This window comes from Neocloeon triangulifer, unplaced genomic scaffold (assembly GCF_031216515.1).
Source record: "Neocloeon triangulifer isolate White Clay Creek 2 clone unplaced genomic scaffold, ASM3121651v1 ptg000020l, whole genome shotgun sequence".
Classification (NCBI taxonomy): Eukaryota; Metazoa; Arthropoda; class Insecta; order Ephemeroptera; family Baetidae; genus Neocloeon; species Neocloeon triangulifer.
Window position 1 is genome coordinate 1,543,865 of NW_026775561.1, and position 18,073 is coordinate 1,561,937.

The window sequence follows — 18,073 nt, forward strand, 5'->3', positions numbered from 1 at the left end:
AAACAAAAATGAAATAAAGTTTCACTTTTTACAAATAATGAAATACAATGCAATTAACAAATTCATGAGGGTTTTGAAGTTTTGTCAAGTTGGTGTTTCTTTTTCCAGGCCAGCGGCCAGCTGAAATGTAGCTTTTGATTGCGGGAAAAACACTGAATCAAAAAAAGTTTGTTTTTATTGTGATTTTCCTTTATCTGTGAAGGCAAGCCAGCCGAATTTTTCGACGAAAATTATTCAGAACGCACGTCTTTTCTACCCAGCACAGATCGCAATTCTTTACATGTGTTCAAGAAGGTTTGGAACGATATTTTCTGCTCGAAATGGCGTTGAGAGCCTCAACAAGTCCTAACAAGGATGGAATGCATACGCCAGCAAAACAATCAGACCTGAACAAAAATTCCCTGAATCGTTTGAAGCTTAACATTTTGACCTCAACTGCACTCCGACCACGTGCCATCAGCCATGCTGGACTTGGGTGAGAAAATCTGAATGCACATTTCTTTGCAAATTCTTGGTGGAACTTAAATTACGGCAACAATATTTCTTTAGCCTCAACGAGACCGACATCTCAGAAATCAACTCGCCTTACCGTGCCAACACAGTGTCAAGAGAACTAGCTTCCTTTACCCAAACTGAACCAAGAGCTCATTATCGTAAGTCGGCGTCGCATTTGGACAAAATTTTAGGGAGCATAAATAAATGCGTTCTGCCCATGAACGATGTTGCGGATGATGCTGACTCAGTAAATGAAAACGCTGTCCACAAATTCAGCCTTAATTCACCTGGCTCACATTATCAAGGGTATCAGGATCTGTCTTCTCTGGGAATTCTGAGGCAATCAGGTTAGCTACTTTAGTTAATAAATTAGTAACATTTTTACATGCAATTCAAATATTTACAGAGATGATTTCTCCGTTTGATACAGCTGGCAGCCATAGATTTGTTGGCGATGAAGTAGATGCAAAGTCAAATAAAAACCACTCACCTGAAAAGGTTTGATTTGAAGAACGATAACCAGGAAAAAATTATTAAATATTGGATATTTTCCAGATTCAAAATAGTGCTAGAGATACATGTCTGGAATCAAACTCCAGCTTTGATCTAAGCAATTTCCTCACATCTTCTCAAAAGTGCGATTCCTTTAGGTCAGTTTGAAATTCCTGCATAAGAAAGCAATGTTCTAACAAATTTACTTTCAGGCCAACCAGTCTGCCAAACACTTTCCTTGATAACATTGACTTCAAACCAGCAGGTCACTTAATATTTATTTTGTGTTGAAAGTTTTATCAATTTTTAAATTATATTATATAGAATCATCAGTTGTGCGTGAAATGTTCAAAAAGGCGGAAGAGGAATTCCAAACACTTGGTGTGCGTCAAACAGATCCCAGCCTTACTTTTGCATCACCATCTGGAGATGCCAGGTAAATTCGATGAATTTTACTATTTTTTCTATTTACATCTTCTTAATGTCACCTTTAGGAAATCTTGGGTTAGCCCTGAAAAACGAGCTCAGCTAGATGGGAAAAGGCTCACCATTGGCCAATATTTCCAGCTGAAGTCATCAGACTTGAAAGAGCTTAGCCAAAGTCTCGATAGCGATGTATACAATATATTTGTTCATCTAAATTGACAATATTGACTTCTAAATTTCTTGCAGGAAAGTTTTTGCTCGCAAGTAGCCACTGCCCTTCCACGAGGACCTAAACCAGAATACATTCAAGGATTTAAAGAAACAATTGGTAAATTTTATGCAAGCTTAAATTCACATTTGGTCTATGCTTCCAATACTGATATTTTTTGGGATTTCAGACTTGACAGAGAACACAAGAAAAAACACAATAACATTGGATGATACGCAAAGTAATATTTTTCTTATTTTATTTCAATTTTTCATTAAACTCTGGGGAAAGATGGAGATATTCAAAATATTTCAGATTTGGATCACACTTTGGTACCTGACATTGAAGCATTGAGTATTTCGACTATTGCTAATCTCATGGATGACAGGAAAGGGAGTGACACAGTTGTGAGGGAGTTGCTTTATCTGGCAAACAAAAGTGATGAAGCCAATCTAAGGTGATTTATTCTTTTTTCTTTTATTTTGTACCAACATTTCTAGGATTAATTTTTCTTTTAGATCTCCTCGTAACATCAGAGGAGAAGCGCCCCTGACACCCAAGAAGGCAGGTTCGCGCTTGCCCCGTCCTCAGTCCAAGGTGGTAGCAGCATCCAAACCTTCAACTGTTCGAAGCATCAGAGGAACTGGGCACCTTGTCTGCCTTGATACAAAAATTCGAGGGCAAAAAGTAGTGGCTCACGCCTGCAACTTGTCAGTCACAGTGGTCAATGAGGGTAGCGACACATTGCAATGTGAACTAGTAGACCTTGCAGATAATGGAGCTTATTCTGTCACCAACCAGTCACAACCTGTTATGCTCCTGTCAAAGAGAAAAGCAACATTGCAGGTATATTAGTGAATTTTTATCAACTTCTGTTGCAATTATAATTTATTCAAACTTAAGGGAACAATAATTTTCCATCAACCTGGGGAAATTGAAGTTAATGTTGGTGTTCAGACGATGGACATAAGGAGCAAGAAAAGGAGCTCAGTTGTTGCTCCTCCCTTAAAAGTTCTTGTTGACGTAAATACAAAATCGCTTTCTTGAATTTTACACTGACTTTTATAAATTAGCCTCAAATTTATCTAAAAACACCTTACAAAGATGGAATTGACTTTGGCTTGCATGCTGAGGATACAAAAGCTACATCGTTCTTTGAAATTATCAATCTCAGCCCGGATGATATTCCAATTTGCATCTCCATTGATCAGGTGTGTGCTGAGGTTAAAAATGTTACTTTGTCTGTAAAGTGAAAATTTTAGGATGCTGAAGAGAATTCATATTTATTGATGGTACCCCCCGAGGAAAGGGGAGGTGAAGTGAGGCTCTCGGCTTGCATGGCATTTTCTCTGCCTGGAACTCACGATAGAAAGAATGCTACAAGTGTCAACATTGGAATTGTGTTTTTCTCACCAAATTTGAGCTCCGTCACAGGTAATTATTATAAATTTTATTTTTCAGTGTTCAATTATTGTGGGTCATGTACAAGGGATGTTACCCATTTTTTTGGGTTGTTTAATACAATTTTTATAATGGGTTTCGAGTAACGATTTCAAGTAAAAATAAGTTAATCATATATTATGCAACCCACACAAAGTCAATTTATACTCAGCCTCTTTTAATTGTAATTGATACATTTCTGAGAACTTCACTTTATTGTTAAGGTGATAACCTTGACGTTAGTGGGACTACTGCTAAAATTGAAGCCACGCTAAAAATTGAAACCTCCGAGCATGAGGGAGCACATGAAATTTCATCACACCCTCAAAAGTTGTTGGCGAAATGCCCAATTATTGGGCGTGTAGGACTGACACAACTACTAGTAACCAGCAACACCTTGACTCTTATCCCTGGAGTGTCTCAAGAATTGGCAGTCAAGAACGCTGGTGTGGTACCTCTTAGCTTGCAAATTGTACCTTACTGCAGATTCCAAAGAAATACTCAAGAGGAGAAATCCATTCATGTTGAACCATCAGAAATGCTATTGTTACCTGGAGAGGATAAGCATTTATTCATAACATGGGTTCCAGACATCGACAATGCTGCTAACTTCATTTGGTAAGTCTGACAACAACAAAATCAAAATTGTCTTCAACTGAAAATGTTTTTAGTGACCTGCACCTCATGTATGATAATCTTGCTGCTGATCATGTTGTCACTTTGGAGTGCAAAGTTCAAGTGGTAACAAAAAACTTTTTGCTGCAAACAAATGTTTTAATTGTACTAAAAGGCCAAAGATCGTCTACCATTGAGGACTACCAGGCCTCATGTGGCATGGGGCTCTACTCGGCCTGGTGATACATCCAAACAAACTTTGGGATTTCAGAATGTAGGCTCCTCGGAAATTACCGTAGGATTCCGAACTGTTGGGGATTACAGTGAATTGCCATTTAAAGTATTCTATTGTTTTGTGTTTGATGACTTATTAAACACACATTTCAGATTTTGAGTGATACTGATGAAGTGACATCTGAACTTGAAATTCATTTTGGGCCTCAGCAAAAGAAAAACCTCACCGTCATGTTCAGCCCTACAAGATTAGGCCCTGCTTGTGCGGAGATTGCTATGTTGCCAAAGTCGTCACCAAATTTCCTTCATAAGATTGTATGCAATTTTGAGATGCGGCTATATTTTGTAACGTAGTTCATTACAGATACCTCTGTCTGGATTTGGGGGACACAGCAAAATAATACTTCGACAAGTTTCAACATCCTTGGGAAACAAATGGATTACTTTGAAACCCGACTTCGGAGATGCAATTGTCGGCAATCTCACTCTCTACAATGACGGAACGATTCCTGCATTTGTCAAAATCACAGGATCATTGTCCAGTAATATTAACGTCCTGTTCATTTATAACTTAATTTCCACCCTCTTTAATTCCAGTACCCGTCACTGAAAATATGTCCTTAACATGCAATCCCGACGTATTGTTTGTGCCACCTAAAGAAAGTGTAGATGTGTCAGTCAAGCTCAGTGGTGTCCGTTCTGTAATGAGCCGTACCCCCTCTAGTGAGGTGAAAACATTGGCTGCATTGCACATATCAACCATTAATGAAGTTACCAGGAGGCGCCTTAGAAAGTTAGAAAATGGGAATTTTTCAAAATCGGTTTCATTGAATGTATTTAACAATTACAGAGTGCTCCCAACCTTAAGCAGCAAAGATCTGATCAATTTCTTGAAAAGTGAAAATGGCGCAGGAATGAACAGCCTAGTCTCTACTATTTTAAATGGAGAAGAAAAATGTGTCAGTGAATCAAATTTAGAGCAGCTCAGAGACTTTTCAGGCGCAAGTGCATCTTTCTTGACCAAGGATCTGGAAGTGATCAATGTTGAACTAAGAGCTGAAGGTACAGGTGCAGGGAGAGCTTTGCCTGAGCTCGACACCATCGAATCGTTCGTCAGCATAATGGATAAAACAGCTAATGAAACGGACATGAATCAAATGTTCAACAGGTCTGGCCAAAAAATGAAAAACAAAAATATCTTCAATAATTTAATTTTCTCCAATTATAGGGACATGTACAAACGAGAATGGGACTTGGATCAGAAAGAAGTGACTTTGCAAATGGAGAACAACTTCAAAGCAGCTATCCAAGCAACAAATTTCACAGAGAAGCCTCTCAGCCTAGAAGTGGTATGTGACGAGGGCCTGGAAGCAACTCCAACACACCCTTGCTTGGCAGCGTACAAAACGGCAATAATATTCATTGCATTCAACCACGATGCGCATCTGCAGATGATTGTTGACAAAGAAGTGGTTGTAAGTATTACATTTTAAATTAATTCAAGATTCCAAATCGCTGAAACTTTATGAACAAAACTTAAGAATTAAAATTTCTTTTAAGGTGTATTCCAAAAATGATCGAGTGTCTGTGCGTGTTCGGGTTCTTCCCAAGCCACGGCATAGAATGGTCATAGCGGCTCGCAAACCTCTGGAGCCGTCGTTTGCCAGCTGCTCTTCTTCAGTTCCTCCACCATCACCTGCCCACTCCAACTATTCATCATCGTCATCTTCCTCTTCTGGATCAGGAAGTGGCAATTCATGGCACTCTATTTTGTCTGCGCACTCTGACGATGAAAAGTCCTCGGAGGTTTACACTGATACGAAGACTGTCGTTTTCCCATATACGCCCAAAGGACACGAGTCGACCGTCACCCTCACAATTTTCAATCGTTCTAGTTTGGACAAAAATGTATTTCTCATTTTCCAAATGCACAGTTTGCCTAACTTTTTTTTAAAGGTCTGCATCATCCCACCAGGAGAGCCGTTTTGGATTACCGATAACTGCTCATTAGTGATTCCTGCCAAGTGGCATGTGTACGTCAGGCTCTACTTCAGACCCACTATAGCCAGAGATGTGTCCAGCACCCTGAAAATAAAGGTCGAAGGGTACGACAAAAGCATCATTGTGCAACTCCAAGGATTGACTGACAATCATTGATTCACAAAAACGCCAAACCGCCTCATAATCGAGTCAGCGGATAAATTTTATTTACTTCTTCAGTAGCTAAGCTTGTTAATTCAAATTTTTGCTTTACTCTGCCTGGCACTATTGAATATCACCAGTAAGCATTCTATCAATGTATGTTAGTTGTGGTAAAATTCGGTAAAATTATCAAAACTTGATCTTTGCTACACTTCAAAGCTTTGGAAGCAACTATATAATACTTAATTTAATATTTCTAGATTTTGTTGAAGCTTTAAATGTCGTTGACATAGATGTTAATTTGTGATAACTGTTTTAACGCACATGGGGAATGTAACGTGAAAGAAATCTGAAATATTTTGATAATATATCGATGTGCGAATTACATCAGTTTTATATTAATATCAATCGTGTACCTCTTTAAGCAATTTGAAAAGATAATTAGAAAATAAAAAATATTTAATATAATTTCCCTTTATTTTCCTCTGTTGTACTTATCGTTGTGAATTAATCCATTACAGGGTTTCTGGGCATGAGCATTTTCATCTGCTCAACTAGTGTTGCTCACGAGCATGCTCACTTTTTTGGGTGCTCAACTTTGTCTGCTCATGAGCAAGCTCACTTGCATATGCTCATGCTCAATATACCCTTGCTGAACGCTGCTCATAAGCAAAATTTGCTCAAACCTTGCTCATGAGCAGCTCATGCTCAGATTCCCTGATCCATTATCATCTCCCATTCTGCATTATAAAAGATGCACCTGCGCCATCAGCTGGTGGAATTTGATACTGCGCCTTCGTGATTTCCCCGAGGCAAAAATACCTTCGGAAAGCTCACTCTGGCGAGCAGCGCGATTCTTACCCTGGTAAAAGGTGAAGCGGCAGCGCAGCGAACTAACCAATTTCAGAAACCACCGACGGTCCGCAGCACCAGCTTGGACCGCAACCACAGCACAGGTACCTGCCTGTTGGTGCCTGCTCGCGCCTGTACCTGTCTCGATTTTGTACACGCCAGCCATAACACGGACCTACGGCCGATTTTGCTCAGGATTTTGGTCACTGTGCGACGGTGTGGCGGAATTCGCTCGGTTGCGCGAGTGATGTGTGTGAACGCGGAGTGATCTCAAGAAAACGCTGTCATCACATTCTCCGACTTGCGAGTTGCCTGAACATGAGCTGGGTGAGTATCATCCGGGGTGAAATTTCAAATCGCCTTCATATAATTAGATCACGCCCAACTCAAGCGCGAGGCGCAGGTACGAAATGCCACTTTAAAAAAAAAATATATATATATTTTCTTGCCAGACATAAATCATATGCGATTTTTTACATATTTATAAGCAAAGACCATAATTTTAAATCGAGAGAAATTTGTTTATTGTGCGACATCACCACGACGTCACCAAGAAAATGCTGCTTAGGGGTTGTTTTTGTGGTGGTGATTTTTACATCCATGGGGCCACCCAATACACGGGACGTTTTTTGCCCTGAGGGATTTTTCGTTCGTTACAAATTAAGGGGATATAAAATGTGGCACGAACCCCAGCCACGCCGTTTCTTGGAAAATATTTTTCTTGCAAAATATATAATTTAAATTTTATTTACAATGTAAAAATGCAATTTTTTACAGTAGTTTTATTTTAGGCTTTCGAGTAAAAGTAACTAATAAGAAGTGTAGTAAATAATATTATCTTGCATAAGGAAATAATTAAATAATTTTATGTTCAGGAAATTTAATATCGGCGCACCTTAAATAATGATGGAGTAATGAAAATTAGAAAATTATGGCTCCATATATTTACTGTTTAATTTAATAAAATTGCAATTCAAGTTTTTCTCGGATTAGATTTGTACTGATTACAAAAATACTGCAATATATTAAGTTTTTTTTTAATTTAATGCTGAAATAAGATGATGCCGTTCTTGGAAAAAATCAACAATTAATATATTATATAGCAAATTGAGCCAAACAAATTCCTCGCATTGGATTTTAATAACGCGTGCCAATGAAAATTTTCATCATCGGGCGGATAAATTTTCAGACCAAAAAATAAATCAAACGATGAAAATTTGTGGGAAAAGCACTAAAAGTTCTTGCATAAAATTAAAAATTTATTTGATTAATCACTATTGTTCATGAAAATGTCTGAAGCAGTTTCACATGTCATTGTTTTGATGTTGTCTCTTTCAAAAGTTTAGGCGTATCGTGCCCTATATCGTAACACCTGTTCCATCAGATGTGTCCGGCTTATGATAAATATCTCCTCGCCAATTTGATCGATTCGTTTTGCATTTTGCTAGATATGAGCGAGCACATCACAGGATCATTTCAAATACGAATATTTTTAATTTTATCGCAATTCTTCGATTTTTGTCTATATTTTTTTATTTCTCGCCTCGTCGTCAACGCGTTTTTGTGTGTGGCAGATATTTTACGGTGGTAGTCGGTCATGTCGCGTTTTTTGTTGTTTGTGTATGCGCGCCGAAATAAAAACAACAAAGATAACAAATTTTGGTGAGGCCATTCAAGGATGAAAAGAGTGTCGAGACCGAAATTGAATTTTGAGGTTTCTCTCCTGTGGCAGGCGAGGCGAGGCGAGCATGAAAATAAATAAACTGCCATGTATGATTGGACCGGAGATGAGAAGAGCTCGGCCGGAGAAAGTGCCGCGTATTAAAAATCTGTTTGACGCTCCTCTGCCGACCGGAGATGTTCATTTTGTTTATTTATGTATGGCGAGGTGGAACAAGTTGCTCAGGAATTTGACTGCGTGGAAAGAATGGAAGGAGCGAGAGAAGAAAGTGGACCGCCATTGTATGCCCGACGGCGAAATGTGCACATTCGAACGCGAATATAAATATAAAAATATATTATAGCGCACGTTATAAAAGGTGCAGTGACATGTGTTTGACAATGAGAGGCAGACGAGGGAAATAATTTGATATTTTCATTCATACGAATCTCCTCAAGTCCGCAGCCAATTCAAATGCGCTGAAATTAACCGTGGTAAATTTTTGTCTCTAAGTTATATTAATTATTCAAATAGAATTTTTTTTAAATATCATTTTCTTAAATATTTTTATCTTTATGAGTAAACTGCAGGTTTTTGAAAACTCACTAATTGAATGATAAAGGGAAAGGGACTGCGCCGTGCTATTTATTATGATTTTGTTTTGTTTCGTTTTATGAAAGTGCGCATACAAATTCAAGTACCAACCTATTTCATGAGCAAACGCACTGCTATAATTAATATAAACAATAAGCAGAGCTAAGAAAGACAGATTGGGAGAGGTTAATAATTTTTTTAAAACTATTGCTTTAATCTGCATCTTGAACTGTCAATTTTTGTATTATTTTTCATCGCTTTTTAACAAAACAAAAAAATATTGGATTTAATTTATTTTTCCTTAAAACTGACCGCTCAATTAAAAAACCTTGTTTAAATTAGCCAATTGAAACTTTTACAATGAAATATAAATACTATATTAAGTCGTTTGTGTAGAAAACTTTGTCTACAAAATCTTTTCCCATTAAAATACTTATATTTAAATAATTTATTAAAACTACGCATGGATTTGAAGCATATTTTAAGTACAAAATATTGATTTTTTTATTAAAAGCTGGTAAAGATCATATTATTTTGGTCAATTCAAAGCTTTTTTCGTGGCTTGTCGGTGTTAAAATTGAACATCATGACAGCAGTGTGTGTTGATCGTGTCATGTGCGGTGCGGTGCAAAGCGTAAGCCAAGACGACTGCGGCTTTTGCCTTTTGCAATATGTCCGCATATTGTGCTTGCCGCAAAGGTCCGCGCTTGCTCGCGAGAAAGGTGCACCCTGAGAGTTAGGCTAACGAGCCAGCAGCAGCCAGTCAGGTACACTCTTAAGTGAACATAGGTGGGCATGATGGTGCTAACGGGACCTTTGGAATGCCGCGTGGATACCTTTGAAGGTATCCTTCCTTTGTGGCCAGCTCAACACCAGCTCTTTTTAGCATTCACCGATGAATAAGCAAACACTACAATGCGAACCTAACTGCATTCATTTTTGCGTCTGGCCACACGATTTGCGGCTTCTTTTTTCCAAAATCCCAATATAATATATTATATGGTGGAATTCGTAGTTTGAACAGCAAGCTGACTTTTCTTTGTCTGAAAGAGTTAACTGGAAAGGTCGATGGCAGAGCGGAATTAATCGGCGATTTCAAGCTTTTCTAGCTGCGGCACAGATTTGCATAGCGAAGAAATGAAAACGTTATTGTACCTTGAAGCAAAATGAGTTGTTCATCCTCCAAATCTTTTAAAAATCTCCGAGTTATTGGCTGGAATAAATTTCTTCAAATCGTTGTATTATTTTCTTTTTCTATTATTTTTCTTTTCTAAGATTTTTGGCTTGCGGTGCGAAAATTGAGATGTATTATTGGCGAGACTGAGAGGTTATTTCCGGCCTTGCAAATGGCCACCAAGACGGCGTTACAATCATGCTCGTTGCACTTTGCTCAAAAAAGCAAAAGTGCCTCGAGATGGGAAAAAATTATAAAACATTCACGACTTTAGCGAGCGGCACGGACCAAATCGCACGCTGCCATTAAAGTTCACACTCGCATCGCGCACATCAACGCTTTTTGCACATGTACAATAACAAAAAGAATAGAAAAAACAAGTCCTGGAAGTCACCGGTTTTCCACTTTTTTTATATATATTAATCAATCATCAATCTCTTTATAATGTTATAGCAGGACATAATCTGGCCTCTCTCCAAATAATTCTCACTTCATTAAAAAAAGGATAAATCTCACAATCAGTAAAAAAATTATCCACGAGAGAAATTCAGAAACTGAGCTTGAAAATTAAAACGGAAAACAACGCAAACACAACACAATTCTACACACAAAATTACAAAAAAAAAACACACATTTTTTGTTTTCAACAATTGAATGTAAAAAATGGAAAAAATGTATTTGTAACAATGTGGACAAATAAACAACAACTATTATAACTTAATACAATTAACAAATTTTTAAGAATATTTAAAAGTTAGAAGTGGAAAAATGTATCTACTTATTTACTGCATTTAAATTTATACAAAAAATAATATTTTTGAGAAATAGATTATAAAAATTAAATAAAAGTACGTTTCTAATGACCAAAGTATATATTTTTTGAAATTTTTTATTTTTGATGAATTCAGCAGGATATATTAATATGATACCCTTTAAATCTGAATTTGAATACACTAAAAAGAAAATAAAGTACAATAAGCTCAAGGAAATTGACTCAAAGAAATATACTTTGGAGATTTTTGTGTGCTCTTTTAAACAATTTCTTGAGCGCACCGTGAAATTCGATGTTATGCGCTTTTCTTGTACAGTCAGTTGAGGCAATGCAAATTAGACGATGCTAACTGGATATCCAACCTGCTCTTTCAATTTTCAAGTCACGTGAGCTGTATCTGTGAGTCACAAAATTCGTGAACTTGAGAAGTTTTAAAAATATCACTCGCTCACTTTTGTTGGTCATCCATGGCGCAAGGAACACAGAAGGAGATGAGATTAGAAAATGAGAGGAAGGGGAATGCACAAGAGTGTGTGTGTAGGTCTGCAGCCTCAGGTCGGTCGGTCACTCAGCCAGGCTGGCCGCAGGGCTCGGCCACTCCCTCAGCCACATTGACATTCTTAATTAATTAGTCGGTGCTGCGAACGAAAACCTCTTCGTTCCAGACCCTATGCTGAATCTTCCCAAAACCACGCAACCTCTCAACATTTTCATTTCATGAGTTTAAAAAAAAAGGAAAATGTTTTCCCAAATTCCATGAACATGGACAAGCAGTTTGAGCGGATGATGTTGAAAGGATTTAGGTCAGCGCCGTTTCTTTTCACAGAGAAACTTAATACGCGTTTACGTTAAGGCGCGATTAGCTCTTTTCTTTTGTGCTTCAATGGCATTATCCCGCGCAGGAAGCTAACTTATTTTCAAACAAAACGTCTTCATTAACGAATAAAATATTTGGCTTTTCGTGTTCACAGGACAAAGTGAGATGGAGCAGTCGTTGAGCTGAGCGGAGATCACGGAAAATCTGCCAAAATGCCGTCTGCACAGCCGCTGGAGTTTGAAAAGGTAAGATTTTATTTAAGTGCGTTTTTATCAATCTTGGGGTGAATACAACTTCATTTTTTTTTTTTTTTTACTTGCGTCTGTAGAGTAAAAGGAAACATAAATATAAAACAGACACGGACATTTTATTGCAGCGCTGGCAGAAGTGCAATAATTTACTTAATTGCACTCCGCGGTGCATTTTCCCATGCATTCGTTTAGTAAATTTATTACATGTGCGAACAGGTTAGCCTCGCACATACGCTACACGTTTTTCGCCGGCTGAATGGCGGCGCATTTTGAGGTTAGTCGTGAAAATATGGATTTTATTATGCTGGTGTGGATACAAGATTACTTGATGCGTGCGACACTCGTTGTGATATAAAATTTCACCAGTTCAGGTGACATTTGCGATTTAATTCATTGCTATAGCTGCGGTCGTTATAATATTATGTATAAAAAGTCGTTGAGCAACTGCAAGTCTTGCAAGAAAAGTGTCTCAGTCAGGAAGAAGTCTATGATTGTCGAAATGCTAAAAGTAATTGTTTAAAATCCGTCGAGGTAAAAGTCGCAAAGACATTTTTTGTTGCAGCAACGAGCAAAAACGTGCTCTTCTCTGGTTTGAGCGCTATGAGAGAGATTCAATAATTTAAATCATTAGCCGAGTAATTTCCTTGGAGCATCCCAGACTAATTAATTTTGCAAGGAATCGTTGCTTTCTTGATTGTGAATTTGGCTAAAAGAGAAAGGAGCGTTTGCGTGCTTGAATTTGGGTGTGTTGCATTTCACTCTTTTCTCCGCACACTTTATTTCAAAGTCTACGTAAAAATTCTTCAATAAAACTTTAACGTATTTTTTTTCCTTAAATTAATGAATAAAGAAAGGAGGACCAACGCGATGGTATCAATATAATTATTAGTGCTTTGCCTGGTGACCAACAACAAATTAACTATTTTGAGCTGGAGAACCCGTTTTCCAAGTTCTTCTTGCTTATTCCGTCACGTGGCTTCCTTTTTCATACCTTCTGCCAGGTAGCGCAGGTAGTCGGCTTTGTTTTGCTGACGATGAGCGCAGTCGGTAGATGGAGCTCCGTGTGCACCTGAGGAGCACCGCCTGAGAACCAGTCAATGACCCCAGCCAGATTGCACCCTGCTATAATTTTATATCATAGCGTCCGACGTCCGAATTATAATTATTGTTAATTCTCGCTAAGCTCGGTGCTCACTCGAGTCCAGTGGGAACCTTGAATGAACTTTTCAAGGACCACCGCTTCCTGCATTATTCAGACTATAATGGCACTGAATTCACATCTTTTCTACTGTAAATAGTGGATATAATAAAATTCCACATGTCTAAATTCTCTAAATTCGTGATTATTATTTTTTGCCGGTAGAAACCATTCATTGTGAGCCTCGCTTGTTCCCAAAACTCCAAAACTTCGTGTCTGACACGTTTCTCATGTAAATAAAAATATTTTTACGCCAATAATAAATATTTAAATTTTCATGCTGGATGAAATTAGTCGACACTATTTTTAATATTTTTATTTTAGCAAAGTTGAAAAGCGAAATCGGTTAAATCTTTTAAATACATTTTTATCGAACTTACAAAATTTAACACCATGAATGGTTTTGGTAAAAATTTACCAAAATGTTAAAATTTGGCTTGAGAATGCATCACAAAATTCTAACTAAATGTTTTAATTTTTTCAAAATAAATCAAAGTGGTTCAGAATAACAAATTAACAACATAAATGTTTGAACTGAAAGTAAGAAATGACTTTTGTTGTTTATTATAATAATAAATTATTTTTTCTAAACTTATTTGCATCGAAACAATGTAAAATTTAAGCACAAATAAACAATGGTGATAGTTAACACGCTTGATTGAATTTATTCGCTTGCCAATATTTTAAAGGAAATACGCTTTCTGTTTTAATTACTCTACTCACAAAAGCAGCTTAAAATACAATGTCATCAGTCAATAGAAAATAATTTAAATCAATTAAGGCAAAGTTTTTTTATTATAAAGAAAAAAACTTCAATTAATTTCTTTATTTATTCTCCATTCATATTATGGTACATTTTGAACTAAAACACTATAAATCTTACGTCAATTAAATCGATACTTCAAAATTAAATTATTTGAAATTTCTCGCAATTATTGTCTTAATAAATGATTATAAGCTACATTTAAGTTGTTATATTTTTCATTTCTGTAAGAGTTTGGGAGGGAAAAACTAATTAGCAGTGAGGATGTGTGTGTGTGTGAGAGGAAGTGAGAAAGGAGTGAGTGCACCCAACAGCGACTACTGGTTGGCCAATTTTTTCTCAGCGAATTCCCACCATGTGAGGCTGCAAGGATGCGTAAAGCACAGTTGGCGATATGGTGCATTTTTGAAAACAGTGCCGGTGGCGATGCAATTCGGTGAGGTGTGTTTGCTTGCGGGAGTGTTTTTTGAGGATGTTTCCGGGTAGTTTCCCCTATTGTTGGCAGTCATGTGTTCGCGGGTCTACGAATGGAGTCCGTCAAAGTGCAGGGCCAGTGTCGAAATTTCGGGCTTTGGATTCAAGTTCAGGAAGCGTTGGCTGGAACTAGAGGAATTTGGATGGGCTTTCTGCAGGCTCAAGAAAAATTATGAACCCAGAGGTTTGTGACGCACGGGGGAGAAACCAATATTTTTTTTTTTTTATCAGTTGCCAATTAAATTCTGATAAATATTTGCATATAAACAATTTAACTTGCTAAGATTTCTTAAAAAAAAAAAAATTTTATTTTGGTAACTTAATTTGCACAAATATAAGTTTCAAGCGGTTTAAAAATCATGATCTTTTTATAGACAAATTAAAAAAAAAAAAAAGTGCCTATTCTATTTTAAATTTGCGTAGTGAATTTCTAAAAATCGCTAAAATTCATATTTAATCAAAATTTGAAAATTTACTTGCTTATTTATTTGCAAAAAGATTAAAATGTTTTTTCATTAAAATTGTTGAGCTTTTTAAGTCAAGAGAAGTATTAAAAAAAAAACGTTTTCGGCAACTTTATTTATATTTAATTTCTTGTTTTACGAAATTAAACAAAACTCAATCCTCGTGCAACCCTGAATAGCACGCGCGCCGAGTTTGGAGCGGAATTTCCCTTTTCTGACGGCATTCGACATCCCTGATGAGCCCGTGTCTCTGCCCAGTTTCCTCCCTCAGGAGGCTGTGCCACCCCCTCTGCCACCATGCAGAGCCCGAGGGCGCACGTTGGTGCGGCCCCGGTCTGTGGAGGCCCTTTGTCGCCGAAGCATGGAGCGGAGGCGGCTCGAGGAGGTCGGCGGCGGCACTTCGCCGCCTCCGCGCCGCCCTCGAGCGTTCGTCAAGCGACGGGAAGCCGCTCGCAGACTGTCGCGACTCGACAGTCCTCAGGACAGCGTTTTGGACAGTTGGTTGGAGGACGAGTGGCAGTGGTTTGAGGCTCGGAGGCGGGCCGCCTCCGCCTCGCCCTGCAGAGGCCACGGACTGCTGCAGCTGGTGCCGAGGCACACAGAACGAATCCACGATGAGCCCAACACTTCTGATTTGGGCAGCAGCGAGGGCTCCACTGAAAATGAATCGCCGCTGCATTTTGAAAAGGTGTGTGGGTGAAAAATTGCTCAAAAGTTTGTTGACAGGTTGACGTTATTTCAGGCAATAATGTTTCCTCTTGAATTTAATCAAAAACAAAGGGAAAAAAATCGTTGAAACGAAAAAAAAATTCTACGAAAAATAATCGAATTTGTTTGGATGAAATGTTGAATACGCTTTACATTATATTTAGTTATTTATAAATTTAAAATATATTCCTTTACTGAATATTTATTTATTATTTAAGCAGGCATTATATTTTCGTATCGAGTTTAAGTTTTCTAAGATTTTGATTAAAAAAATAAATCGGCGTATAGTGAATATACTCTTTAATAAAAAAATTCTGCGTTTTTGTAGGGTCTCGCTCATCGTGACGGAAATATTTTAAAGTATTTTAAAAACAATTTACCAAAGCTTGTGTGTGGATAACACAAGAATAATGTAAATGCATGTGCCACATCCGTGGAATTTTCACAAACGCGCATTGCATGCGCCACGATTCTCACAGGTCCAAGTGGCTGGTGAGAAAAAGACACAATGAAAATGATTTTTTTAAATACGCTCCTCTTGATATCATACTTTAACCTTGCAGGGCACTCATTTAGTCGCCAAATATTTTCAGCGAGATATTTTTTGCGAATAACTCATTTTCTTTTATTAACATTTGTGTCTTCCGTTTTTGGAGCAAAATTTCCAGAGAGGAATTGCATTGTGTAAGCGAAAATTGAAGCAGCTGTTGTTCAAAGGAACACGTGCAATACTTTATTCTTAATACACAAAGCGCATCGCTCATTTTGCATATTTAGCCAATCTGCACCGCGATTATTATTATTTTTTCACTGAATCGCTGCTTCAAAAAAAGGCATTATTAAATTGCGTCACGGCTGATGCGCCCTCGCGAGTGATGCCGATTACTGCTCACAAGGCATCCATCCACCTATAAGTTCTGGCTGCTGAGCCAATTAAAAACTAACGCTATGCCATGCGGTTTTGCTCTTTCTCTTCATAGTGTGCAATTCTTGTGGAATGAAATAAATTCCTCTCTGTCGTAGGATACGACTGAAATTTTCTCTCGCGTCAATAAAAAAAAAGAGAAGAAATCGTGCAAAACTTTTACAATAAAGCCACAATTATAAGTGAAAAGCTCTCAAGGTGCTTTTACTGCGCTTAAAAATTTTCATTTAATCCACACCAGTTTTATTGATATTTTTTAGGTAATTTAATCGGAACCCAACAATTAGTAGCAAAACAAAATATAAGTTGTGGTGGAATTTAATTAATTTGTGTGTGGCTACTTATCAATATTATATACAATTTTCCTATCCAAATACTAATTAAACTGTCCCAGGGAAGATTGATTAATAAATTTATTTTGCTTTATTTTTTCAGCTATTTAAAGATTCCTTTGAAAATTATACACTTTTAATTAAGATTGTTTTTTTTAATACCTTCAAAATTTGTTTATTTTTATTTAAGCATGCATTTGCTCTTGAATGAAATAATATGATTTCACTTTCTTGTCCCACAGGGCGACCTTGTGTGGTTTGACCCAGGAATCGGATATGTACTGCCTGGCGAGGTTCTCGAGTACCACAGAGCCGGCCAAGTGGTCACTGTGCAAGCGGTCATTGCTGGAAAGGTGAGCTTGTTATTTTACTATTGTTTTGATGAAATTTTGCATCTGAGATATTATTGCATCAATTATGTATGCTCCAGTTCGCTCATCACCAAAATTTTTAAATTTAGGCAATTACTTTTACGACTCTTCCGTCGGTAGTTGCATAAGTTGCGTTTTTGTCTCCTGTTGTTCTTAAGATAGCTTTTATGAAACACGTGAAGTGCGCGTCATAATTTAAGCTATTAACAGGAAATATGTGTGCCATACCGTTAATTTCATTTCCACTCGCGTGCCTCGGCTCCTTGCATGCACTTTGTGGTTGGATAACCAACAACATTCGCCCCACCCAATTTGCTCAAGTAAATTTGTTTTAGTTGAGGAATTAGAATTAACGACTGTATAGGAAGTGAACTCTTATTTACAATAGGAAAATGTTATATTATTTAATTACACTGATGTAGTTGATTATACCGAAAGCGCCGTCGGGATATTTGATCCAAGTAATTATTATTTTTGATTAATAATCAAAAATAAATTTTAATATAATTATGATTTATTGATTGAGTATGCAAATTACATTAAATAATTGTCTTTTTTTAGCACAAATATAAACCCAAATGAAACTGATCTTGACAAAGAAAATAAATTTACTTTTCCATTACAAATTTTCGCCTTTGTTTCCAAAAGTTTTTATCGCAAATTTAA

The 18,073-nt window shown here is 37.3% G+C and overlaps 3 protein-coding genes across 4 annotated transcripts in view; all 3 read left to right on the forward strand.

Annotated features, from left to right (window-relative positions):
* Positions 1 to 108: 108 nt before the first annotated feature.
* Positions 109 to 6,521, forward strand: LOC132204044 (uncharacterized). Of its 2 annotated transcripts, none has more exons than XM_059632272.1 (24): positions 109 to 475; positions 550 to 842; positions 902 to 993; positions 1,051 to 1,145; positions 1,200 to 1,252; positions 1,312 to 1,423; positions 1,482 to 1,602; positions 1,660 to 1,741; positions 1,812 to 1,862; positions 1,913 to 2,078; positions 2,140 to 2,467; positions 2,525 to 2,644; positions 2,695 to 2,832; positions 2,884 to 3,055; positions 3,286 to 3,679; positions 3,733 to 3,802; positions 3,852 to 4,016; positions 4,064 to 4,225; positions 4,275 to 4,452; positions 4,508 to 4,703; positions 4,761 to 5,078; positions 5,139 to 5,385; positions 5,471 to 5,818; positions 5,867 to 6,521. In XM_059632272.1, exons 1-24 carry the CDS (start codon positions 321 to 323, stop codon positions 6,065 to 6,067), a joined length of 4,257 nt encoding a protein of 1,418 aa, XP_059488255.1. In that variant the 5' UTR covers positions 109 to 320; the 3' UTR covers positions 6,068 to 6,521. The 2 variants fall into 2 exon arrangements, with proteins under 2 accessions (XP_059488255.1, XP_059488256.1); XM_059632273.1 differs by having other exon boundaries at positions 1,937 to 2,078.
* A 478-nt stretch (positions 6,522 to 6,999) lies between these two features.
* LOC132204043 (unconventional myosin-XV) overlaps positions 7,000 to 18,073 on the forward strand; it is a 38,857-nt gene continuing 27,783 nt past the window's right edge. The window contains exons 1-3 of the mRNA XM_059632270.1: positions 7,000 to 7,231; positions 12,076 to 12,166; positions 17,279 to 17,389. Coding sequence (XP_059488253.1) covers positions 12,134 to 12,166; positions 17,279 to 17,389 — 144 coding nt within the window. The 5' untranslated portion in view covers positions 7,000 to 7,231; positions 12,076 to 12,133. The remainder of the gene's footprint in view (positions 7,232 to 12,075; positions 12,167 to 17,278; positions 17,390 to 18,073) is intronic.
* LOC132203955 (uncharacterized) lies at positions 14,496 to 15,771 on the forward strand. Its single transcript, XM_059632134.1, has 3 exons — positions 14,496 to 14,574; positions 14,620 to 14,791; positions 15,251 to 15,771. The coding sequence occupies exons 1-3, from the start codon at positions 14,560 to 14,562 to the stop codon at positions 15,769 to 15,771; spliced, it is 708 nt and encodes a 235-aa protein (XP_059488117.1). The 5' UTR covers positions 14,496 to 14,559.